Source organism: Eschscholzia californica, unplaced genomic scaffold (assembly GCF_041429995.1).
Source record: "Eschscholzia californica isolate CP2 unplaced genomic scaffold, dmEscCali1.0.p SCAF_5, whole genome shotgun sequence".
NCBI lineage: Eukaryota > Viridiplantae > Streptophyta > Magnoliopsida > Ranunculales > Papaveraceae > Eschscholzia > Eschscholzia californica.
Genome location: NW_028238472.1, coordinates 49,236,421 through 49,261,150, shown reverse-complemented (window position 1 = coordinate 49,261,150; position 24,730 = coordinate 49,236,421). Strand labels below are relative to the sequence as shown.

The following is a 24,730-nucleotide window of genomic DNA, read 5'->3' as shown; positions in this document are numbered from 1 at the left end:
TGAAAAAGAAATATGGACTAATACGTATATATTAATACTGAAGAGTAAAATTACAATACAGGGAAGCATCGACTGGTGGGATATATCATTCCAAATCTTGTCACGATATTGTCTTCTTGTCCATTTAGCTAGTTTGTCGGCTTGGAGATTTGAGATGTCTGCCATTGGATGCTTTTCCTTATGTCGTTGAGATGATGAATAATATTGATGTTGTCCCTCTCAATGAATATAAATTGGCATGTCTTTTCTGCTGCCCAACGGAGGCCGATAGTATTGTTTTTTGCTTCGCTTGTTCTGGCTTTGATAGATGGTGTTTTCGTTTGTATTGAGTTGAGACCTGTGATCATGTACAATAAAGCTAATACCTGTCACTGTATTCCTATTTGAGGACTAATTCTTATTTTATCCTCAAAGAAAATCAACTTACTGTTCGAAATTACCTGGACTGGTAAAGTAACCTAGACATCGTGCGCCGATACAACAGTTGTAAATTAAGATAAAGATATCGAAAAAAATATCCAATATCACCTCTTTCCTCATAAACACAAGCTGCCAAGCTTTTTCATTTCCTATGCCTTCTTTTAAGTTCTTCCCAATTTCGAGCACCTAAAATATCCATAATCTCTGAATAAATATCAAGTTCTGAATAACTCTCCCATGCCTGGTCAGAAATTCGATAAAAGTTTCGTCTTTGACAAACTTCACCGTAGTCATTCCCAACAACATTGTATCTGTCATGAAACATAAACTGAAGATTTATCAGTCGGAGCCAAGTTCAGCCTTCATTTCGACCACTGAAGTGGTCAGATTTTAGAGAAATAAGAACCCCAAGATCTCAATCCATCTCTTGTTGCAATCTTATAAACCACACGATCTCTTAATAGATGGACTTGTGAATTCTAGTCAGTATATTCATAGTTAAACAAGCTTGGTCCCATATATATAAGCCTGTGAAGTGCTAGCTATTCACACAAGAAGAAAAACATGATATCTCTGCAAGTAGTAGTTATGGTTTGACAGTTTACCTTTTTTTGCTGAGAGCACTATATCGAATGGTCTACTATGTGAAAGTATGGAATTCAAATCATCATAGCTTCCAGAGTAGCCTTCCCATTCATGGACGTCATCTTCCAGTCAAAGAGGCAGATAAAAATTCAGACAAGTCAGAGAGTTCCTGGTCGGAGCATTTCTTAGAAAGTTGCTAATAGTTCCCCCATCACATCTCATTTGATGGCCATACACACAAAATAGGAATCTCCTTTTCTTTTCGGTCGGTCATATTGTAATCTCACTTTTCCGTAATATATGGTATTTTAGTTCACACACCTGCCAAGATGAGCAAACACCGGACCACGTACAGTGGCTAAGGTGCGTTCTGAAGGAAGTTCGAGTAAATGCAACATCTTCATCACCGCCACTCTACATATAATCCACCTTCGGTCTGTAGCCTTCAATCTTCATTTCGTCGTTTAACAAGTTGAATATTTCATAAATATCTCTTGATCCAAGGTAAAAACCTTCACCGGCATGAAATTCATGAAGTTGACTATCAATATCGATCCAGCTACAACCAGGCGTTTTAGTGATTCCTCGTTCTCTCATCAACCCTCTCATCCTAGCAGAATCATCCCACCTATTTGAGTTTGCGTATATCTTTGACGATATAACGTAGTTTGCGGAATTTGTTGGTTCCAACTCAATAAGCAATTTCATAACACGTTCGCCAATTTCCACATTACCTTTACTTCTACATGCACCAAGCAACGCCCCCAATATGACTGCATCGGGCTTTTGAGGCATCTTTTCAATAAATCCCCAAGCTTCTTCTAGATGTCCGGAACGTGCTAAAAGATCAACCATGCAGGAATAATGCTCTACTTTTGGGACTAGTCCAAAAACGGGTTCCATCAAATCCAACCATCGGCGTCCTTCTTCAACTAATCCTACATGAACACATGCAGAAAGAACTCCAACAAAAGTGATATCATTGGGAGAAACCGTTCGGTCTTCTAGCATGCAACTAAATAGTGAAATGGCATCTTCGGCTCTACCATGAACAGCTAATGCAGAGATCATTGCATTCCAAGAGACCTCGTTTTTCTTGGGCATGTCTTTGAAGGTTTGAAGTGCTTGGTTTATGCTCCCACACTTGGCATACATATCGATCAAAGCTGTAGAGACGTAAACATCGGGTTTTAAGCCCTTTTCTGAAGCATATGCATCCAAAGACTTCCCTAAGTCAATGGCCCCGATGGAAGCACATGCCGAAAGCACACTTACAATTGTAATCTTATCTGGGTTTGTCCCAGTTCCTGTCATGTCATGGAATAACTTAATTGCCTCGTCTGATGCCCCGTTTTGAGCGTACCTGTATAGAACAGGCACAAGAAGATTTAATTTACAATTATATGAACAAAAAGACCAATTCAACTAAATGCCAATGAAGATATGAATCTGGATAAAAAAAGAATCCTGATATCTATAGATGAACAACATAAAGAAGTTTGAGTGGTGCGACAAACAAGCAAACCAAGAAAAAACAATAATGAAAGTAAGCAATCACACTGAACACAAGAGATTTACATGGTTCAGTTGGTGAAACCTACTCCATGAAGAACAATGGCACGATTGTTTTCACTATAGATGAAGAACAATATTAACAGAGATTTCTCAAGGGTTTTAGTATATGTAACTCACTAACACCCTAGCACTCTGTCTCCTTTAGTTCTCTCCCCAAACTCGTAAAAACGGGGTACCCCTTTGAAATTGATAACAGCCCTAAATGGTTTCCGGGGTCAAATTCAGGTTAGATATCGACTCATATTCAAGGCACTTTCAACATTAAGTAAATTATAAACATTAACATTGAAACTAAGTATGAAACACTTACCCTGTGATCATGGCATTCCAAGCCACCACATCTCTCTTGGGCCCCATTTGATCGAAGATTCTCCTGGCTGATTCCAAATCTCCACATTTTCCATAAACATTAATCAAGGCAGAACCCACAAAGGAATTCAACTTAAGTTTATTTTGAACAACCAAATCCTCAACCAATCTCCCCATAGTCGAATCCCCAAGATCACCACAAGCTCCAAGAACACTCACCAAAGTCATTTCATCTGGTTCAAAACCAGCTATCCTCATCCTCCTAAACAACCCCACAGCTTCTCCAGCAAAACCCATCTTCGAATAACCCGAAATCATTGAATTCCAAGAAACCAAATCTCTTTGAGGAATTTCATCAAATACTTTCCTAGCAAAACCCAACTCACTACACCTAGAGTACATTGTAATCAATGAATGAGCAACATGAGAATCAGAGTCTAACCCAAACTTGATAACAGAGGAATGAGCCATTCTACCATGAATTAAAGAAGGAAGATTAGCACAAGATATTAATAAAAATGGGTAAGTGAAATTATTTGGTTTTATACCAGAAAATTTCATTTGAAAGTAAAGATTAAGGGTAAGAGAGAAACGATACCAAGTATTAGTTAAAGCACGAATCATGATGTTATAAGAGAAATCATTGGGTTGAGGAATATGATCAAATAGGAGAGAAGAATAAGAGAAGTCTTTGAGATCAATAAGTTTAGAGAGAAGGTAATTATGTTTATCATTAATGGAATTCAAGATCAATTGAGAATGGATTTGTTTTAATGATTTGAGTGAAGTTGATTGCTTTAAGAGAGTTAAGAGTTTGCTTGTTAAGTGAAGGTGTTGGTAGTTGAGTTGTTCTTGGTGTGGTAGGGGAGGTGATAATTGTTGTTTTGTTGATGTCAGTCTAGTCAGTTTATAGCAGCATTGATCATCCTCCATTGACAATTATTGATAATGGTCTAGTTGTTTTCTGATGCATGAGGGTGTAAACTTCTCTCTGAGATGGAGTCTATAACTTTGGAGAGGATGAACCAATTGTATTTTTGTTTACAACCGTGATGTTGCAGGGCCACTGTCCCCGCCTAATCCTGGTTCGAACACATGCCCCGGGTCAAGATTATATCGAGATAATAGTTAGGCAGAGAGACATTTTTTTTTTTCTTTTGTTCTTTAGAGGGTGTCTATTACGAAAACTAATTAAAAAAGAGAAAAGAATAGCCCCTCTCTCTACTCCATCCGCAACCCACTCATCTATTTTAAGTGAAACTTCATTGTAGTTTAAACGATATGAATCAGTGTTTTCGAAATCAAGAGAGTAGAAAACCAACTTGGTAATCGGTCCAAGGGTTATTGACCTTGCCACTCATTTTCTTCTGTTGATTCACCATACAAGGCTTCCTTTGTTGTGGGTAGAGAGATGTGAGCTATATGAGATATGAAGAGAAAAGGAGAGAGAAAGAGTGATTGGCAGAGAAAGAGGGTGGAATTTTTTTTTTCTTCTGAACACTCACCAACCCTTAATATTTTCAACTTCTTCTCCCCTCCCACCACCACTATCAACTCGGACGTCAAAATACTCTCTGACACCACTCCTTCCTTTTTCTTCTTCTCCTCCCTTTTACGGAACTCTCGTCCGATATTCTAGACGAACGAGTCCAGCGAAGTGCCCTCGCCTTTGCTCACACTCAGAGAGAGTGAAAAGACAGGGACAAGGATGAAGAGAGCGAGAGAAAGAAGATAGTGAGAGAGACAAAGAAGAGAGAAGACATAAGAGGGAGATAGAGATTTTGCAGCAAGGGTCGACGACAGAGAACTCTTTGTCAACTGCACGAGAACAAAAGTGTTTTTGAAAGAAACTTGATTTTTCCACCGTATCAATTGTTTTTCTCTGAAAATTTTTATGGTTTTCTAAAAACTTTGATCTTAGAAAATTAGGTTGCCTTCCAACGAAGTAGAGTCGACCGACTCAACTTGGTTCAAATAAAACTCCCTTAAAATCACCATTTTAGCATAGAATGACCAATTGACCATCTTGGTCATCTCCTTAATAGTTCTGCAAAAGAATATCCCATTTCTCAAAGTTTATCCTTCCATTTGTGAACCCAATAGTGGTAAATTGATTTGCCTTCCAACGAAGTAGCCTCACTCTTGTGTTAAATTGATTTCAGTCTTTCCTGTTGTAAATTGCACGTGCCTTTTACTGTAAACGCGAATAAAACAGTCAAAATCAAAATTCACACCAAACACACAACCGCCATTTATTCATTTACCTGTCGCTTCTTCCAGCAGACATTCAAACATCTCTCTCTCTCTCTAGAATTCTTCAATTAGGGTTCTTCTTCTTTGTACTTCTCTTTCATCTGATCCCAAGAGTCAATAACAAGTTTCTCTTTTCTGACAAGCTTCAATTGTTCCTTATATTATAAGTTTTCCCCATTAATTCGATTTCTACGACTTCCCCTTTCTGTCTCAATCCTTTTCTCAATTGGGTTTTCAACAGTTGTTGATTTAAATTGAGGGTTGAATCTCAAAATTAATTCAAACTAAAGAATACCCAAATCAATAAAAATTGATTTGGAATCGTCTAAATGGAGAATTCCGAATCAAATTCAGAAGCCACGAGTAGTAATTATGGGGGGATAGAAGAAACATCTCCAGATTTGTTGAAGAACACTCCTTCTAATATAGCTAGGTTAGAAGATGTCATTGAACAGTGTAAAGGAAGGCAAAAGTATCTAGCAAGGACTAAAAGCCCTTCTGATGGGGAAGATGTTAGATGGTATTTCTGCAAACTTCCTCTTGCAGTAAATGGTTAGTTCTCTTCTTAATTCATTCTTAGCATTTTTCTCAATTTGTTTAGTAGTTTTCTTTAAACCTTTTGATGTTCTTATATATTGTGGATACTATATTTTGTGTGAAGATATGAAGTTTAATATGAATGATTGGAGATAGGAAGGAAAAAAGAAAGGGGAATTATGCATTTTCCCAGCATGTTATAAAGACTTTAGCTTAGCTACTTGGGTGATTAGGTTAACAATGTGTTAATGATGTTGGGCCTAGTTGAGGTTAGTTTGCGGACGATCTCAAACCAAGTGGCAATGAGTGGAGAGGACCTAGGTATCATATTCTTAGTTATGAGAATACCATTTGTCTATGTGGGACTGTTCTCAGAGTTGAGTATTCCGCTTTTCTCTGAGCAAGTAGAAGAATTTTCTGAATGTGCAAAAAATTTAAGCAAGGAACCTAACAAAAGCATAGACCTGAAAAGCCCCCAAAAGGAAAACCGGATGGTTAGTCATTGCTCATAATATTTTGATTAGTGCCACCCAATTGAAAGTAAAATTTCTAAAAGAAACATGACGCAACAAAAGGATCACTAATAAGTCAAAAGCCATAACCGCACGCCCACGCCCTTATAGATCCTACGAAAAGCTCAAATTCTATTCATACATTTCTCCCCTTCCTAGAAATCTTGTCTCTTTCCAAGCAGTAAGAAGAGTATTAATAGCGTTAGGCATGGACCAAGAAATCCCCGAAGAAGAAAAAAAGAATCACAATAGCCGCCAAGAAAGATCATAGTGTAAAAGAAGAAGCTCCACTGCTCTTCATAGTCTATGCAACTTTTACATTGGAGACGTTGATTACAAGGATACCTCTTCTTCTCATAAGACCGGAGGATACTAGTCGATCAAGTCACTGAGTAATATGATGACATACGTTAAGATTGCCCTAAATTAAATCCACGATAAAAGTAGTTTGTAGTAGAAAGAGAGGGAGTCATTTTGTTGTAGAGATGTGTGAAATTGTTGGGCAAAAAGCCTACATATGTGATTTTTTTGCACATATCCAACAAGAAATCTGGACTCCGGTTCAGTTCTGCCATGAGTTGAGGGATGTGTTTTGAGATCCTCATAGGCTGGAATCTGGAGGCATGGCTTCAGTTCGGTTTTCAAGTTTTCAAATTCCATTGAACTTCTCTTCTTCAATTAATATAAAGTTGATTTTCCTCTAAACCTATATTCTCTAAAGTGCTGCTTCAATCCTATTGTCTTACGTCGTCGTTATTTTCAATGTCTCAATATCAAGCCTCTATTCCTCAATTTCTGTTATAGATTCAACATTCAAGTATACCAATTTTCTATAATTTATGTACATATTGGGTGGCTAGTTATTTTCGTAAGTTCTTCACTTTCTTTTCTCTACGTAATCCTCCAATCCATCCAAAGAACTTTATCTGCAATATATTGTGAGTTCTTTGCTCACGTATATGCATAATGCGTTGAGTCCAGTTACTACCGTTTATTTTCCATTGAATAACCATTACATTTTTTATAAAACAATAATGCCCGATACCAGTGTGTCTTTGGGAGTTAGGGAGAGAAAAGGACACGATTCGGTATTTGTACAATTTCTTGTCACCAAATTTGGCCAAATAGACAGTGGAATACTTCTCTAGGTTTTACTACGAGATACTACTTTGAAGAGAATGTCCAAAATAATACTTTTTTAATCCTTCACGATGCTGACGTATGGTAATCTGCATCTTGATAACATTGCTTTCTTTACGTTCACAGAAGTTGCAGCATCAGTTCCACGGACAGATATAGTGGGGAAGAGTGAGTATTTTCGATTCGGTATGAGGGATGCTCTCGCATTGGAGGCCTCTTTCTTGCAGGTCATCTTTGTTGAATTGATGATGATTGATGTTTTCTTCCACGATCTATAGTAATAGACTAATAGTAAAATTCATAAAATGAGTTCTCGTCCATATCTGCTTCCTCTGTGTATGTGATTCCATGAAGTAGTTCTAGATGGAGTTATGATCCATACTCCATAGTGCTAGAAGCTATTGTTAGAGTAATACATTACAAAAGTAAGAAGCTTATGTAGACTAAATCAGGGCTATTTGACATGGAAACATGAGTGTACAACTCGATTAAACATGCAACTCATGACAACTAGCTTATTTTTTAAGTTGTACCTCACAGAGAGAAGAAGAATTTCTGTCTAGTTGGTGGAAGGAGTATGCTGAATGCAGTGAAGGACCATCCCATCGTGTTGGTAGTTACACTAAGTTAGATATACAACAAAATCCGTACTCCCTGGAGGATGATAGTTCATCATCTCAGCACAATGCGGCTGATGAAGAGAGAGTTGGTGTCCCAGTCAAGGGAGGTCTTTACGAGGTATTTCTCCTCCATGCTTATATTTAGTAATGATTGTATTAATTTCTTGAGCCCCTGGATGAACCAAAATATTTCAATATTTTTCTGGGAGAAGAAGTCCTCCGTTACTTTACTTGAATTAGTGTTTGCTCAAAGTAATAACAAAAATATGTTACTAGTAGGATATTAACTAGTAGATATATTTTATTTAAAGAAAAACATTTTACTATGGATGCAATTTACCAGCATTTTAATATGCGTGTCTACGCCATTTCTTGTTTTGAAACTCCTGTGGTCCGTGCACCAATCCTGTAAGTAGCACCTATTGTCTTCAGTAAAATGGGCTTTGCTCTCATGTCATCTTTGGGAAGTTAGGATTTGAAAGTGATAACTTGTTAAAAATTGCAAAAGCTCTCTTTCTTTCGTACCATTTTATGTTAGGGTCAGAGTTCCTCTGAGTTTCAGGCTCTCAAAATCTTCTTTCTGGGGCAAGTGGGTGTTAGGTTTCCTTGTAATGAAAGTAATATGGTCAAAGGAAAATTTCATGTCTGCTCATTTTGTTAAACATAATGATATTTTCTGTTCATACTAATTTTGATATGATTAATCCACTCTATTATAGTATCAGGTGCACATCTTCATTACGAGGACATGACTCTAAAATTGTTGTTTTCAGGTTCCTTCATGTCTTTCTTTGGACTCTACAAATGAACTACTTGCTAACTTTAAGGTCATGTGGTATTGTAGGTGGATTTAGTTAAGCGTCATTGTTTTCCTGTTTACTGGAGTGGAGAAAATAGACGAGTGTTAAGAGGTCATTGGTTTGCTCGAAAAAGTGGTCTCGATTGGCTTCCTATACGAGAAGATGTTTCAGAACAGTTGGAGTTTGCTTATCGTGGCCAGGTATCGCTGACCTCTACTCTATTATTTGCTAGTTTCTTATGTGATGCTTTTTATACCTTCTATGTGAATTTCACGTTGGTTGAGTTGGAAATCGAAATATCTCGGTCACTTTGGTGGAGATATGTCAACATTTAGTACCCTAATATACAATATGTGTGTAAGTGTGTGTGGGTGTGTGTATTTGACTGTTGAGTGAGGATCTACCTATATATACAACAGGTTTCAGATATAGGTATTTGATGGGTTGCATCAGAAGTTGGAGTTGTAGATGAGAGAACTTGAGTTAATTCTTCCGCGTCTTTCGTTATGCATTCAGGTGTGGCGACGGAGGAGATTTCAACCATCGGGTCTTTTTGCTGCTAGAATTGATTTGCAAGGCTCCACTCAGGTAAAAACTTACCTCTAAAACAAGGTGAAGAATGTCCATTGGAGTTCATTTAATAATATTCGTTTTGGTGTGGCACCTGTGGGTTCAGGGTTTGCATGCTCTCTTCACAGGAGAAGATGATACTTGGGAGGCTTGGCTAAATGTTGATGCCTCTGGGTTCTCTAATGCGGTCAGTTTTAGAGGAAGTGGGATTAAGTTAAGACGTGGATATTCTCCATCTGGGTCTCCAAAACCAACCCAGGTTTGCATTTTTCTTATAGTATCTCTCTTTTGAATCAGCATGCATGTCAGACCAAATTCAGATGTCTAAATTGAATGTTATCAATTTTTACAGATTCCTTTTGTTTTCTTGTACAAGAAAAAAACAATATTCTCGGACTCAGATGTTAGATGCTAAGATATTCTTGATTAAAGTATAACTCCACTTCTCCTAATAAGCAAATTATAAGGATATGGTCATCTCTTTTGGCAAATCTGACAATTATCATGTATTGGCACATATTTGTACAATAACGCGCATGGCCAGGAAACTGATGCTTTTTTTTTTTGGCAAATCTGACAATTATCATCTATAACTATTATTATGAAGGAAATAGTTTGAGATGTTAAGAGCCATATATCATTTATATATCTAAACATGAAATCGCAAATTCGCAATCACTACATTTAGTAACCCAGAAAAGAGCTTCTAAAATTCTTTTGAGTCGGTCTGGGTGATTTTGCAGTACTAGTTTTCTTGTTTTGAGATATTAAAATTGTGTAACAAAGTTCTTCTTATCATATAAGTTTTTTGCTACAGTGTTTTCGACTTAGTTTGTGCATATACTTGTTCTGTCGTATTTCTTAAGAAATTTATCGAATGTTGAAAATGTTTTTTAGGTTTTATAGAGGGGGTCACAAGTCATCCTTTTTATTTTTATTTCTTTGGAAACGGAAGCTATCAGATTACTGATGGTAACAAGCCATTCTTTTTAACAGCTATTTCTTTTCTTCAGGATGAAATACGCCAGCAGAAGGAGGAGGAAATAGATGACTACTGTTCCCAAGTATGCATTTCTGCACTTGAGATTTGCTTCCTCAGTACCTTACGAAATTTATCAATAATACTATTCAATTCTTGTCATATTCACCGCAAAAACAAATGATCTTTTGTATTGCATCTAATCTATATCTATAGAACTTCGGTGGGATAATACAATCACTCTTTTAAAGTGTTCCCCGGCCCTGATACCTATTTCAGTGGTCTGCTCAGCCCAAGGCCAATATTTTCTCTGCTCAGTTACCAGACTGGGTAGATGCATATATTTCCTGACTGCCTCTCGTGGATTGTTCTTTTGTTATATGTCCCATCTTTTAAGTTTTATCGAATAAGTAACTCCTTGTTATCGTTAAATTTTATTCGAAACTGAGATATACCAAATAACCTAGTAATAGTACACCAATATATGTCTTCAAGATTAGTGGTGAAACTCCTAGTCCTTGAGTTTGGTTTACCTGGTTCTATCACTTAAATGAACTTATTGTTCTGATAGAGGGAGTCTATTTTCTCACACATACAGATTTTGCGGGGCTGATTCTTTTAGTTAATTTTGTTCTCCTTAATGTATGCTACTAACTAGTAGTTATTTCCACGTGTTCCTTAATTCGTGGGAAAAAAGTTCGTTAAAACTTGTAATATATATATGTATATATATTCGTGTAACAGTAATATTATCTGATGCATCTGACTGAATTTTGTGTAAGGTTTCTACTTCTAACTAGTGAATGTTGTAGGTTCCTGTGCGTCATTTAGTATTTATGGTACATGGTATTGGCCAGAGGTTGGAGAAAGCAAATCTAGTTGACGATGTTGGAGATTTTCGCCATACCACAGCTGGTCTTGCAGAGAGACACCTAACTCCATACCAGCGTGACACTCAGAGAGTTCTTTTTATTCCCTGCCAGGTTGATTTCTATAAACCCTGAAAGAATCCTTTTAATACAACTCTTGCTTTTACTCAAATTATTTTGTTTCTGCTTTCTACAAACATGAATCTCAATTAAGTACAACATGTTCTTATTCTTAAAGACATCTTCTGCGGGGTGTATGCACGTGTTGTATTATATTTACATTACTGATACATGATACTGATTCAATGACCTAAGAATCTTCTTAATCTTAGGTCTCATTTTTTATATTTTTCATTTTTTTGGGTTTTATTGTATTGCCATTATTGTGAAATTGTAATTTGGGTAGTTTTATCGTTTATACGATGTAATATTACATGGTTCTAAAATTAGTTCAGTTAATTAGTACTATTCAGATGAAAATATGTTTTGAAACTTACAACTTCATGGTTTTTAAGTTTAACCACACATATTCCAAGGAAGCATTGGTGGAGAAATGCTGCAATCTGAATAACCTTCTCATGAATTTGAATCTTCGTACCCATGGACTCTTGAGCAATAGAAAGATAGAATCCTTCAAGAAGTTAGTGCAAATCCTAGATAAAACCAAACTAACGTGAAAATTATAGAAGACCTAGGCAACCAAACATCCTAGAAGTTCTTTTTGTTAAATCTTGTTATTAATGGTATAGGTTCCACCTTTGAAGTTATGTTCACTGTCTTAGCAGCCACATACTTCTGTCACTAGATAATCTGCCCAGGAGATGGGGTTATGCTTATAGCCTGATGCAGTTGCAAAAAACAGATTAACAGAATGGAAACATTTAAGCACCTGTTCCACCACTGGATAGCTTGGGATCTCTAGAGTGATATAGCCCAAACATTCAATCATTTGATGAGTATCATAGAGTGTGTGAAGTAATTCAAACACAGGGGATATCGTTAGGACTTGGGAAGCAAGGAACCATGCCATTTTTTAAGTGGCAAAGGGAAACTTTAAGAAAATCTTTCGATAATTGCGGGCCACTATATTCTTTAAGAACACAGAGATGCGGAGGGAGTTGCCTCTCCTGTAAGAATTTCTACTCCAAATTAGGAATATAAATACATAGATTGTAATCTTTGAGGCTATACTAGTGGGTTGTGCGTTTTTCTGTATAGCTGCATATTCATTTTCTGCTTTATAAATTCATTTGTAGTTCGAAGAAACAGTCCCTAATTCAGGTAAGTTGTAAAAAATTAACCATAAATTTTTTCTTGTTGTCACTTGTCACATAAATATTTTGGAATGTTGATTTTAACGTGTACTATTTTAATTATATCTAATACATATTATCTTAAAATGACTTGATTATTTACTTATGATCATTATGTCGCTTGGATAGTGGAGAAGGGGGTTGAAGCTTGGCGGAGAAAGCGCAGTTGAAAAAATTACTTTGGATGGTGTACGGGGTTTGCGTGTCACGTTGAGTGCAACTGTTCATGATGTATTATACTACATGAGCCCCATCTACTGCCAGGATATTATCGACTCGGTATTTTATTTTATCTTAAGCTTGTGTAGTATTTTTCTGTCTCTTATTTATTAGATGAACCTCGTACTACATCAACAATAATTTTAATCTTCTATGTATTATGAAGTGGGGGATGGGAGAGATTGAATCGGCATAGATATACTAATATGCTTCGTCTTGCCAAGCGTGTGCATTAACTTATCTAACTGCGGGTAGTTTGTTATAATTTTCTAACACAAATCAATGTTACACGTTGTTAGCTCAATACGTTTCCTTGGTCAATCAATGTTTTAGATATTTCTTAGTTCACAACCTAACCCAGGAATCAGTCTTGGATAAGTCAGATATAGTTTTGGGATTTGACCCAACAATTCACAAGATTAGAAGGAGTTACCCAACTTACCGATGAGTTACACCAGTGCAAATACACAAACAGGGATTCCATAAATTAGTTCTGGATCCAGAATCTATTCCCGCAAGTCATATTACTAATTTTCTTCTGGAAAAATGTGTCCGTACTTCGTATCGGAGAAATATTTCTTAATTGGAAACAACAATTTGATTACTTACAAAATATGCTAGATGAGCTACATATTTGTTCTTTAATTTTTCCCTTTCCAACCTATACTTAAGTCGATCTTAGTCTAACCTCTTCTCTTTCAGGTATCAAACCAATTGAATCGTTTATATTTGAAATTTATCAAGAGGAATCCAGGTTATGATGGAAAGGTAAGTAGGATTCTTGCTGTAATTTTATCATCGACATACTTTTATAATCGATGGACCAATTGAAAGTTTTACAATCCATTCTACTTCGTTTTAGGTATCAATTTACGGTCATTCGCTGGGAAGTGTTCTTTCCTATGATATCCTTTGCCATCAGCATAATCTATCCTCTCCATTTCCAATGGAATTCATGTACAAGGAGCACCAGAGTGGCAACAAAGAACCTCAGCCCGATGAAATCCATCAATCTTCTCAATGTAGTCCTCCCATGAGTATAAAGCATTCAAACTCTGAAACCATTTCCAAAGATTTAGAGGACTTGGAGGGTTTCAGTGAGGGAGACCGGTTATGTTCGCAGTCTAATTCCATGGTTCCCAAGGATGACTACAAACACAATGCCACTCCATCAGATATGGAAGAAGGTTTTTCATGGACACACAATCAAAAAGATGTTCTCGTGGCCCAACAAACCACATCGAAGCAACCTACTGTAATATCATTGGAGAATGATGACAAGCAGCTCGACCAGGCTTCCAGTGACATGGTTTGTGACGAAGACCACACGGATTTTACAAGCATTATATGTGAAGCTCCTGGCAGTGACCTGGTAAAGGCTAAGAAGAATACATCTGTGGATACGAGTGATAAGGACATGATAATTGAACATCAACGCAAAGAAGTAACAATCTACGTAGAGCCGGTTACTTTTAGTTTGTATGCTTTTAGGAAGAAAGAATGAAATTATTTATGAAACTGTTCCCTTGCAGATGGATTCACTTAGAGCAAGAATAGCAGAACTTGAAACAGAATGTGGTGGAGAGGATAAGACAAGTCATCAAGGTAGTAGTGCATATTTTTCCTTCATCTTCTTCTTTTCAATTTTTTTAGTAGAGACATTTGTTAAGTAAGAGGGTACAAAGCAATCAAACTTGAACACAAGTATGGGCATCTATATCCAATATACATTTATATATATCCAATCGCCCACATATATCTATTCTTTTTTTCTTGATTACGCATACACATATTTTTTTTGTATTAATACCAACACACATATTACTACTATATGAGTAGTAAAGTTGGTGATTTAATGTATATTATGTGATGTTTACATTCACCGTCGACTCAAGCCCTATTGGAATGTTAAAGGTTTTTGACAAAAAGGAAGATCACATGACTACTCTAAATATATTAGACCATTCAAATGACATATGTGTTTCACTTCAGTGGAAATTTGAGGTCTGGAGAATTATATGTATATGGTGCTTTATTTAGGTCCTTTGATCAACTCATCAAATGTCGGTCCCCACATGCAATTGACTGCATCGGAATTATAGCAAAGATTATGTTATGTTTGGCTTTGTCTTATTTAGCATTACTTGATGGTATATCCTGGTTGTGCTATTAGGGCTTATCCCTATGCAAAGTCTAGAGTCGAAATGATGGATTGCCCTTTGTAATTATAATACATACTCAAATCTTCCAATTTGCATTTTTGGATAAACTTAAATAAAAATGTAAAGTCATATATATCTTGGAAGCCTCTCTGTTATATGTAAGATGGATAACACCATGATGAGCATGAATAATTAGATTTTCACTTGGGATAGGGGTGGCTTCAATCCACGAGGTAAAGATGGAAGAGGGCAGAGACCTAGGTATTTCATTTACTGACGTATTTCAAAATTAATGCTTGATTTTATAGGGAATTTTAATTGATTGCAGATGGGAAGGAGTTAAAGGATGAGAATTTAAAGCGATCCGTTTCTCAAAAGCCCCCACATGAGGAAGATATTAACCGTAAGAGTTATAGACCTTATATCAAGTACACAAAGCTTGAATTCAAGGTATCAGTATGTTCCCTTTTTTCTTCTTTATTCAGTATATTTGTTTCGTTGCTAAGAAAGGATTAAACAGTATAAGCTTTTGTCCCTTTAGAAACAGAGTATTTAGTCGAAAAATTTTGGTAGTGCAAAAATAGTTGCTCATTTAAAGAAAGAGTTGAACTATCATGCAGCGATAGAATTATTATCTCATTTTTGTTAGGATAATCTGCTAAAATTTAAGAAAAATCATCTAGGTAAAAATAAGTGTTAGACAAAGCTAATCGGTTCGGATTATCCGATTCACCGGGTAATGCATGGATCTGCTCAGTCTTAGTCGTCACTCCCAGGGTGAATCTTCCGAGTTAGTTGTTATGTTTCAAACTTTGAATATTGGAGCTTAATTGGAATTATTGCAATTGAGATTTGAGGTTGTGGCATATGTACATCTACTATCGAAGAAACAAGTGTTTATTTTTGTTTAGAGGGTAATTATGGATGATATTTTCAATAAGCAAAAAACTCATGCTACTGATTATGCTATCAAGACTTTATTTGAGTGTTTCAATAGTATGCTAAAAATGAAGGAATTACATGTAGAAGACGAAATTACGTAGTTATTAATGTACTACTCACAAAAAAAAAGTTCATATATCCTCGTTGTAGGAAGTACATTAGAAATATTTTGTTCCTAAAGAAATAAGAAGAGGATGAAATCCTAAGTATGGATACATAGAACTGGGAAGATAAAGATGAAAAATACAAGAGTTTTACAAGGCATGTCTATTTGGAAGATAAAGAAATAGCGGAAAGCTCAGCTATTCACCGATAGTTCCTTTTCCTTTTGATGTTTTCTTGCTTTATGTTTCAAGTAGGAGCTGAAACATTATCTGGTGTACTGACATGTTTTTACTAAATTTTCTCCAAGTCATGGTTCAAACAAATCATCCACAGAAATATTTTTTATGTTGTTAATCTGGTGGAAATATATGGAAAAGGAGAGCTATTAGTTAAATTTAGTTCAGTGGAGTTTTAAATAAATGTTTTGAAGATTGCAGTGAAAATATATATCATCCGGTACCATGGTTGCTAGACAGCATAAGGACCATCGCTTTCTCTTATTTCGAGCAAAATAGGTTTCTATTTTGAATATATATCACAACTTTGAGTCAAGATATAATCATATTGACTCTTCATTCATTGGCTTAATGTTTGTCGATCAGGTTGACACATTCTTTGCAGCTGGATCTCCGCTAGGTGTCTTTCTTGCCCTGCGCAATATCCGCATTGGGATTGGTAAGTCTCGTCCTTTGAGCCCATAACGAATTCCTAACACATTGTTCTGACACTTCTGTGTCGCTTCTTTGCTAAAGCATATACTGTCTTAGAAGATAGACGTGTAAATGTGCAATACGATACTTTGGTTAGCAGGGAAGTAATAAATGAAAAGTATTTTATGAATCTACAGTGTTACTATTGGTATGAGCAACATAATTAATATGATCAAGTGTACTGGCAGTGCTATAATAGTCATGGAGAATGGCACACATCGGCTCTCTATAGAAAAAAAAAATATCTCAAATGGAGATAGATAGATTGTTATAGACTAAATTAAATGTAAGTAGACACATACCTCATCTTTCTATGATTAGAAGTTGGAACCCGTCCAATCAAAGTTATAGTGGTCCATGTTCACCAATCAAAGTTTTAGCCAATAACATAATCTTGAGGAATTGATTTATTGTAGGGACGGAGCTGATTAATTAACATGTTCAGTATAATGCTTCTCCATGAAGGTGGTCACGCATTTAAAGTAGCTCGAATTTAGTTAAGCGCATTTTTGTTGTTGTTATTTATTCATTCTAATTATTGTTGGACTGCCTAACAAGCAGGTTATTTTACATTGATCATGACTAGTGTTGAAATGTCTCTTTTCTGGTTCTCACATCTGTTTCATCATCCAGGCGGAGGGCAAGACTATTGGCAAGAAGGAAGCATATGTGAAGAAATGCCGTGTTGCCAGCAAATGTTTAATATTTTTCATCCCTTTGATCCAGTAGCATATAGGTTTGTAGATGTTACTTAAATCAACATTATATATTTCAGATATGTGGCTACCCTTATCTTCCTCGGTTCATTTCCTAAGTGAGTGCTAATGGAACCGCCTTTGTAGCATGAGCTCAGTCTAGACTCTAGAGTCTAGACCGCAGTATGGGAATGCTAATTCTCACATTTAAGGAAGACTGATTCTGCAAAGTCTCCGGAAATATTTGAAGGCGTGCACTGACTGGCTCAGGAGAGTCGTATCGCAAAATAACTGAACCCAATAGTAGAGAGACAATATATGACAATGATAATAATACTGTTTAATGGTTGTACTTTTCAACCTCGAAAACAATTTCTTTGGATGTGATGGTCTATTTCGAACATACAAAATGGTATATCAATCTGTGGTTATTTTCTCATGCAGAATAGAGCCACTTGTTTGTAAAGAATACATTAGTAAACGACCCGTAATAATTCCTTATCACAGAGGCGGAAAGAGGTTGCATATCGGTTTTCGGGTAAGCCACTAAATGGCTATCAGGTGGATTGTTTTTGCATATCTTCTAGCAGGAAATTATTTTCATCTCAAGTTAAAGAAATATTTTTTCTGTGAAGGAATTTACTGAAGATCTAGCTGCTCGTTCTCAAGCAATTCGAGATCATGTACATTCTCTGAAGGTAAGATCACTTTCAACGTAAACCACCCACAGTTCCGAGTACCATTTTCTGAACTTCCTGTCAAACTTAAGAGCCTTCAATTTCAAAGCAGAAGTTTCAGTATTTTGAATTGATTTGCATAGGGAAAAATGCTCACATTCTGTCAGTCCGCAGATGACGATAACATGGAAGGTATGCAAAGACTTTGTCTAATTAATTTCTTACTGTCTTAATATGTTTAACAATGTATGTTATTATCGAAGCAGCAGAGAAAACTCAAGAAAAGGAAGAGAGATCATATGGATCGATTATGATGGAGAGGCTAACCGGAAGTAGAGAAGGTCGAATTGATCACGTGCTTCAAGTTAGTAACATGACCTCAACTTTCGCTTTTATCTGTTCGTAGTTTTCCGAATGGTAGTTTCAACTTCTTGTACAGTTTGTGGTTTTGTTCTTTTTCACTAGTTTATTTTCTAACTCAACTTTATTATATCTCTTCCCTCAACAAAAAAAAAACTTTATTATATCTCTTGCAGGATAGAACATTTCAACATCCATATATATCAGCCCTCGGAGCGCATACGTAAGTAATCTTACTATAAAACTTCAGCAATATTATTGGTCTATACAAGGACGTTAATTTTGTCGAAACTTTTCCTTCTTCTAATCTTTTTAACTCGCTGATGTGTTCTCAAGATACACAATATAATGTTTTTCTATTGATAAATCCGGGTATGCAGAAATTACTGGCGGGATTATGATACTGCTCTTTTTATTCTTCAACACTTGTATCGTAATATACCCGAAGAGCCAAGCTCATCCGACGAAGAAGGTATCTCAGAGAAAAACACTCGCTCGACAAGAAAATTTTATCAGAAGGAAACCTTGAGTGATGAAGACATTCCTTTAACGTTTTCCGAAAGTATAGTTATCAAGGAGTTCTCAAGGAAAGTGAGGAAAGTAATGAAGAACCGGTAACCAACTTTGGTGGTTCTTATACAGAGATGTTTCAGGGATGATACAAAATTATAGAGAGATGTTCTTAATTTCTCTGCAATTTGGGTAGAAGCAAACTCTGTATTTGAGTCAGGGGTCACTAGATGCCTGTAAATTTCTCTCTTTTCCTTTGTGAGAGAGTCGTTAGGTTACTAAATTCTGTCTTTTGAGTTCGAAGGGTGTGAATTTAGATAGGAATTAGAGGAGGGACTAATTTGTGAATATTTAGGTCATATGTAATAGAAGTAAAAGGAAAATAAATGTAAATAGTTGGAACCTTTAAAACTATCATTTAGGGTATAGAAGTCCATACAAGTACTAATAATGGATCAAAATCCATACAAATACTTTAAGAAATGTAAACTTCAAATCTTTTTATTGTTTGTTTTTTTACTTTACCCCCTATACAGTAGTTAGTAATTGAGTTTACCCACTTGAACTTATTATTTTTGCAAACTAAAGTCATGTTTGACATAAGGGAATTGAAATCATACACTAAATAATATACGGACATAAAAGCCTCTTTATATTGTTGATAAATCCGACACTAAAGTTCAGTATTACAATTGTTGAAATAACGATACTAGATTACTTTTCTTGATAGTCATATTCTTTTTTTTCGCCCATCAAACATTGTTTTAGTATTTTGAATAGAAATAGTAAGTCCAATGGGTAAACAAGTACTGGGGGTGGTAAACTCAAATGCTAATTAGTACTGAGGGGTTAAACTTTAAAAAACCTTTTATCTTTATTGTTTGATTTTCATGATCGTGTGGATTGACAAAGGACAAGAATTCCGATACGACAATTTCATCATCCATCGACTACTTCTCGCTCAATCAGATCTCTGTAAGGGTTCTGATTATGACTCTAATTACTCCAGCCTCTAGACCCATCTCTCCCTCTCTTTCTCTCTTTTGGTTTAAGACGGTCTCATTTTAGGTTATGCTACTTCTTGTGGTTTCCATCAAGAAATCTTTCGTAATCTCACTCTTCTGCGCTGAACATTGATAGAGGGAGGAGATAGAGTGTGCGAGAGTTAATTTGCTTCTTGTGGTTTAGAAAGGAGGACTTGGTTAAGAAATTTCTTTTGTGGTCGCGGATTTGGGGCATTCAAAATAGCAGTTGGGGTACAAGATTGTCTCAGAGTGTGCAACAGTTAATTTTGCGCTAAAGTCCATATTCTTGTTTTAGAAAAATTAACTTTCTTCACCAATTTTCTTTATCGTCGTGGATCTGAAGCATCTAAAATATTCAATAGGATACAAGATTTGGTCAATTAGATTTGGCTTAAAAAGAAACGTTGTTTGAGTACAAAAATCAACCTATTTAATTTTTACTCCCTAATCTTCATTTACCCACACTATCTCTCTCTACCTTTCTTTCGTCAAAAAGAGAGAAAGATGGAGAAGGAGAAAAAAATGATGGTGGTGGCGGGGTGGTAGTCAAAACTGAAGGCGATGGTGGAGGTAAAGTTGAAAATTATTGAGGGTAAAAAGTGAGAAGTTGATTTTTTAACTCAAAACAAAATTGTTTCATAAATCAAATCTGATTGATTAAAGTATTTATGTTTGCGATAATATTCTGGATACCTTGAAGCTGCACCCCTGGGGGGGGGGCTAAAGGCCCCTGCTCAAAGTGTTTTAGGCACCCAGATTGCACAAGGCATGGGACATCTAATGATTTGTGCTTTGGTCGGGGGCTTACAACAATTTGGTCGGGTGCTTTTAGCCGCACCCTTCTATACTTTCTGACGGCCAAAACTATTTACAAAGCTACCTTGGCTCTTTATAGAGTTCAAAAGTTGGAATCTTTTCACTTTCATTATAAATAAAAAATTTCTATTTGCAGAGCACATAGGGACTAAAATCAAATTTTTATAAGGATTAAACTGAAAAAAGATTATATATTGATTATACAATAAAAGATATTTTATCTCCTTCATTCCTAAACCCCATCACCAACACCTTCCACCACCCCAACAATCACCACCACAACTATGAACAATCAACTCACAATCACCTACCAGAAACATTAGTAGTAATAGAAGAAACTAACAACGAGGAAGGTACATTAATGGAGGAGCTTGGTGGTCAAGAAGCTTCATTAATAGAAGAGTTTGATATTGAATAACTAAACTATAACTCTTCATTGGACTCATATAACAACATTCTAAGTGAAAACATAACTTTAAAGGTAAGATTAATTTATTTGTGGTGATTATATTTTGTTCATTAATCACTCCAGACTCTTTCATTTCCATGTAAAGATCATTCCCTTCACGAGTACGTTCGCCTACTCCGCCAAATGCGGATACCCCTCCATGAGCTTTGGCAATGTTGTTGATCAATTCCATGATAAGTACTGTTTTACCCACTCCAACCCCCCCCCGAATAGTCTATTTTTTCCCCACGTCGATAAGGAGCTAAAAGGTCCACTAGTTTAATCCTTGTTTCAAAAATATATTCCAACAAAGAACTCAGATTTCGAAGTCAACATCTTTTCCTCACTTTCATGAACGACTCAAATTTTCGGTCAAATAATGCTTAAAACGATGAACATTTTCGGCGACGTTTTTTATCAAACAATTTCCGGTGAACAACAAAAACTATAAGCAAAATATGACAACAAAAAAAAAACGAATTTTCGACAGGAACCATCGAAATTTAAACTGAAATTTTTCGGCAAAAACCAACAAAAAATATGACAACAAAATCTCATCTTCTTCTATAACAAGTTTTCTTTGAAAACTACCTAAAGAGCTTAAAAGAAATCAACTTCAATGAGTACATATGATTCAAGATAAATCTATAACAAGATTTCTTTGAAAACTACCTAAAGAAGTCATGAAACCCTAATACATCAAAATAAAAGTTGAATAAACGACTTTAATAATTTTTAGATAGAAGAGATCAAGGGTTTTAGATAGAGGGAAGGAACTATTTGTAAAATAGGGGTCTAATTCTCAATATATCTAATAAGTTGTGATAAAGTCAAATATTTGTAAACAACAAAAAGTGTATCTACAAATAACTAAGTTCTGTAAATATCTCTTAGTAGCTCTGCAAAGTAGGAGCGGCCAGAAAAAGAATGGGGAAGTAAAATGTCAGAGAAAATTCTTTTATTGATGAAGTAATCAAAATGTCAAGATGGCCGAGTTGGTCTAAGGCGCCAGTTTCAGGTACTGGTCCGAAAGGGCATGGGTTCGAATCCCATTCTTGACAAACCTAAATTTATTTTTACCTACCTCCTCTGTTTAATTCTTTCTTTTTAAATAGTTTTGGGAAATTTACAAGTTTCATCCATACATACCCTTCTTCTTCTTCACTGTTCCAACCCCGCAACGAGTTGATCCAAATTTAGGTTAGTACATTTTTCTTTAATTACCATTTTCCAAACTGAATTATTACTAAATCCCAGTTCTGGGTATCCATTTTCTATAAGAATCCCATTCAGAATTTAAGAAATATAATCGCTTTTAGATTCATAGTTGTGGAGATGGAATTAGATCTTCTTCATTTCAAAAAGTTGTAATCTTTCATCTTAATTTCCATTGTTGAGTTTAAATCATTCATCAAAAACACTTTTTTGATTACTATTTTGATTCGTTTTTGTTTTTGGGTATATGGTTAGGTTTCATGTTGATTGAAATCTATTCCAACAAGAATCTGAGAGTTGAAGCAAATTTGAATACTTTTTTTATGCTAAACCTGTTATTATGTTAATTTTATTGGTAGTACTACTCTTCCTGTGATTCATTGATTAGAAATTTTGGTTTATATTGCAAATTAGGTTATCTATTATTAGACCAGGATCATTCCCACTGAACTCAGTTAAAAGTTACCCAACTTTATCACTAGGTGTGTCGTGCGGTGTGGGTAAAGAGTCCTTGTTAAGGTTATCGCTCTCCTATCGGTGAACACACAAAAAGTTTATCTTAGTTACTAATATGACTTCTATAGGATGCTATGAGGAACTATCAATATGATAGTGTGGCATGATATGTCAGGTCTCACGTATTTGCTAGGCTTGTTGGATGGGGTTTGGCACATAGTTGGTTCTTAGACGAGTAATCAAATGGTATAAGCCTAAGAGGTCTGTCTATCTTTCTCAAGTCGTAACGTATGATATGAAACAGAATACATTGTGTTACATATCATTGCCAAGGCTTTCCGAGTGCATTCGGCACTTAGATTGGTGAGGTGTGGAAGCCTAGGGTAGTTATAAGCATATGGCAATGCCAAGAAAAACCTTGTATGATGTAGCATGTGGATGTGGAACTAGGCTAGTGGGGATCGGTGGGTCAAATATCACTGGTATTGATGGGTATATCTATTACATATTTACATAACAAGTCAACCTCTATAATTGCATGGCACGAGCTTGGGTGAGTTGGGCTAGTAGGTCTTTATATTCTATTGTCAGTAGTTAGATAACCGAAACTTTTGTGGTGTCAAGTCTTGGGAATATTTCGAGATATAGTTTTAGATGCATGAAGTGCATAGGCCAATAGTGCCACAGTGAAGGAAAGTATGGATTTGAATTTGTTCCTTTTACAGTTTTACTAATGCGAGAGGTTAAACCTTCTGTCATCTTATTTCGCCGATTACTATTATTATCTTATCTACGATCATTGAACATTTCATCATTTTCCCCTACTCTTCATCACTTGGTTCTTATTCACAGAGTAGTAATCTAGAGAGATGGCTTGGAGAGGACAACTGTCCCGGAATCTGAAAGAAGTCAGACTATTGTTTTGCCAATCATCACCTGCAAGTGCTCAAACTAGGTAGGTTTCGCACCTACTCTCACTCCTTTCTTTTTCTTTCTCGTCTAATTTAACTTGGTGAGGATCCAATCTTCATTCTTTTCTTCATCTAACTTGTAAAATTTGGTCAACACAGGGAGTTTGTTCAGAGGAATTACAAAGATTTGAAGACATTGAACCCAAAGCTCCCAATTTTGATTCGTGAATGCAATGAAGTCAAGCCTCAACTGTGGGCTAGATTCGGTACTCTTGTGCTCTCCCCATTTTTATTTGTATGTTAGAAAGAACGCGTGATTAGATTTCATGGTAAAGCTATATTAAACATGAGTTAGATTGATACCGACTCCAATATCAACAAAGTTCTTATTCCAATACTAACACTTTTTTGTCTGAAATACAACAACAATGTGTTTACAGACATGGGTGTTGAAAGAGGAGTTTATTTGGAAGGCTTGACGGAAACGCAGATATCGAAAGTACTCGAGGAGCTTGTTAAAGCAGGAGCGCCCTAAAAGCGTGACGATTATGGTGATGCTTCATCTGAGCTTTTGAATGAAATAAATTACATTAGATGGGAACTACTTCAATGGCTGCGATTTGCCCTTCTGACTTGATGTAAGATTAATTTTTTGGATTTAAGTTATGTTCTATGAATATCTTTTGTTGTTTTTGAATCTTTTGATTGAAAACTTATGAAACTTTAATTCTATTAATATTTTCCGGTTTCGATCAACGTAATACTCTTTTTGTCGTTTTGGTCGAAATCACTTTTCATCTTGACATGTTGACATGAATAGTAAATTTCGACTAAAATATCTGTTAGAAATCTGTTAAAAAATCTGACTTGAAGTTCATTGTTTGTTGTTGTCTGTCTCGTTGTGTTATTTTGGGTTAATTTTGAGTCCATTTGAAGTGTTATTTTGTTAAGCATCAAGAACAATAGAAGCCTAAAAGCCCTAAAATGGACAGACTTA

At 35.9% G+C, this 24,730-nt stretch overlaps 3 protein-coding genes and 1 non-coding gene across 9 annotated transcripts; 3 read left to right on the top strand and 1 right to left on the bottom strand.

Moving 5' to 3' along the window:
• Positions 1-13: 13 nt before the first annotated feature.
• LOC147540109 (Pentatricopeptide repeat (PPR-like) superfamily protein) lies at positions 14-3,893 on the bottom strand. 2 transcript variants are annotated; one of them, XR_015225773.1, is made up of 3 exons: positions 2,891-3,893; positions 1,026-2,368; positions 14-731 (listed from the first exon to the last, which is right to left on the bottom strand). XR_015225773.1 is itself a non-coding variant. In XM_086642323.1 (2 exons), exons 1-2 carry the CDS (start codon positions 3,820-3,822, stop codon positions 1,420-1,422), a joined length of 1,881 nt encoding a protein of 626 aa, XP_086498449.1. In that variant the 5' UTR covers positions 3,823-3,893; the 3' UTR covers positions 14-1,419. The 2 variants fall into 2 exon arrangements, 1 of the variants encoding a protein (XP_086498449.1); XM_086642323.1 differs by having other exon boundaries at positions 14-2,368.
• A 1,131-nt stretch (positions 3,894-5,024) lies between these two features.
• Positions 5,025-19,366, top strand: LOC147540108 (phospholipase SGR2-like). Of its 4 annotated transcripts, none has more exons than XM_086639053.1 (21): positions 5,025-5,694; positions 7,458-7,558; positions 7,872-8,069; positions 8,796-8,951; positions 9,268-9,339; positions 9,428-9,580; positions 10,335-10,385; positions 11,113-11,283; positions 12,612-12,761; positions 13,404-13,469; positions 13,564-14,145; positions 14,234-14,306; positions 15,192-15,313; positions 16,513-16,585; positions 17,254-17,356; positions 17,760-17,853; positions 17,951-18,013; positions 18,136-18,184; positions 18,259-18,356; positions 18,529-18,575; positions 18,733-19,366. In XM_086639053.1, exons 1-21 carry the CDS (start codon positions 5,472-5,474, stop codon positions 18,968-18,970), a joined length of 2,883 nt encoding a protein of 960 aa, XP_086495179.1. In that variant the 5' UTR covers positions 5,025-5,471; the 3' UTR covers positions 18,971-19,366. The 4 variants fall into 4 exon arrangements, 2 of the variants coding, with proteins under 2 accessions (XP_086495179.1, XP_086495180.1); XR_015224902.1 differs by having other exon boundaries at positions 5,031-5,694; positions 18,105-18,184; positions 18,262-18,356; XR_015224901.1 differs by having other exon boundaries at positions 5,031-5,694; positions 18,105-18,184.
• Positions 19,367-22,131: 2,765 nt separating this feature from the next.
• On the top strand, positions 22,132-22,212 carry TRNAL-CAG (transfer RNA leucine (anticodon CAG)). Its single transcript has one exon. It is a non-coding gene; the product is annotated as a tRNA-Leu (tRNA).
• Positions 22,213-22,266: 54 nt separating this feature from the next.
• On the top strand, positions 22,267-24,489 carry LOC147540106 (NADH dehydrogenase [ubiquinone] 1 alpha subcomplex subunit 2-like). 2 transcript variants are annotated; one of them, XM_086644077.1, is made up of 4 exons: positions 22,267-22,351; positions 23,675-23,777; positions 23,893-23,999; positions 24,174-24,489. In XM_086644077.1, the coding sequence occupies exons 2-4, from the start codon at positions 23,692-23,694 to the stop codon at positions 24,266-24,268; spliced, it is 288 nt and encodes a 95-aa protein (XP_086500203.1). In that variant the 5' UTR covers positions 22,267-22,351; positions 23,675-23,691; the 3' UTR covers positions 24,269-24,489. The 2 variants fall into 2 exon arrangements, with proteins under 2 accessions (XP_086500203.1, XP_086500204.1); XM_086644078.1 differs by having other exon boundaries at positions 22,296-22,351; positions 23,680-23,777.
• Positions 24,490-24,730: the final 241 nt, after the last annotated feature.

Bases quoted from the DNA above. Each gene is read 5' to 3' on its own strand.
- LOC147540106 (XM_086644077.1), top strand. From the start codon at position 23,692: ATGGCTTGGAGAGGACAACTGTCCCGGAATCTGAAAGAAGTCAGACTA. The intron at 23,778-23,892 runs GTAGGTTTCGCA...TGGTCAACACAG, and splicing joins CCTGCAAGTGCTCAAACTAG to GGAGTTTGTTCAGAGGAATT. The intron at 24,000-24,173 runs GTACTCTTGTGC...ATGTGTTTACAG, and splicing joins TCAACTGTGGGCTAGATTCG to ACATGGGTGTTGAAAGAGGA.
- LOC147540109 (XM_086642323.1), bottom strand. From the start codon at position 3,822: ATGGAGGATGATCAATGCTGCTATAAACTGACTAGACTGACATCAACA. The intron at 2,369-2,890 runs GTAAGTGTTTCA...TGTTCTATACAG, and splicing joins TGGAATGCCATGATCACAGG to GTACGCTCAAAACGGGGCAT.
- LOC147540108 (XM_086639053.1), top strand. From the start codon at position 5,472: ATGGAGAATTCCGAATCAAATTCAGAAGCCACGAGTAGTAATTATGGG. The intron at 8,952-9,267 runs GTATCGCTGACC...TTATGCATTCAG, and splicing joins AGTTTGCTTATCGTGGCCAG to GTGTGGCGACGGAGGAGATT. The intron at 9,340-9,427 runs GTAAAAACTTAC...CTGTGGGTTCAG, and splicing joins ATTTGCAAGGCTCCACTCAG to GGTTTGCATGCTCTCTTCAC.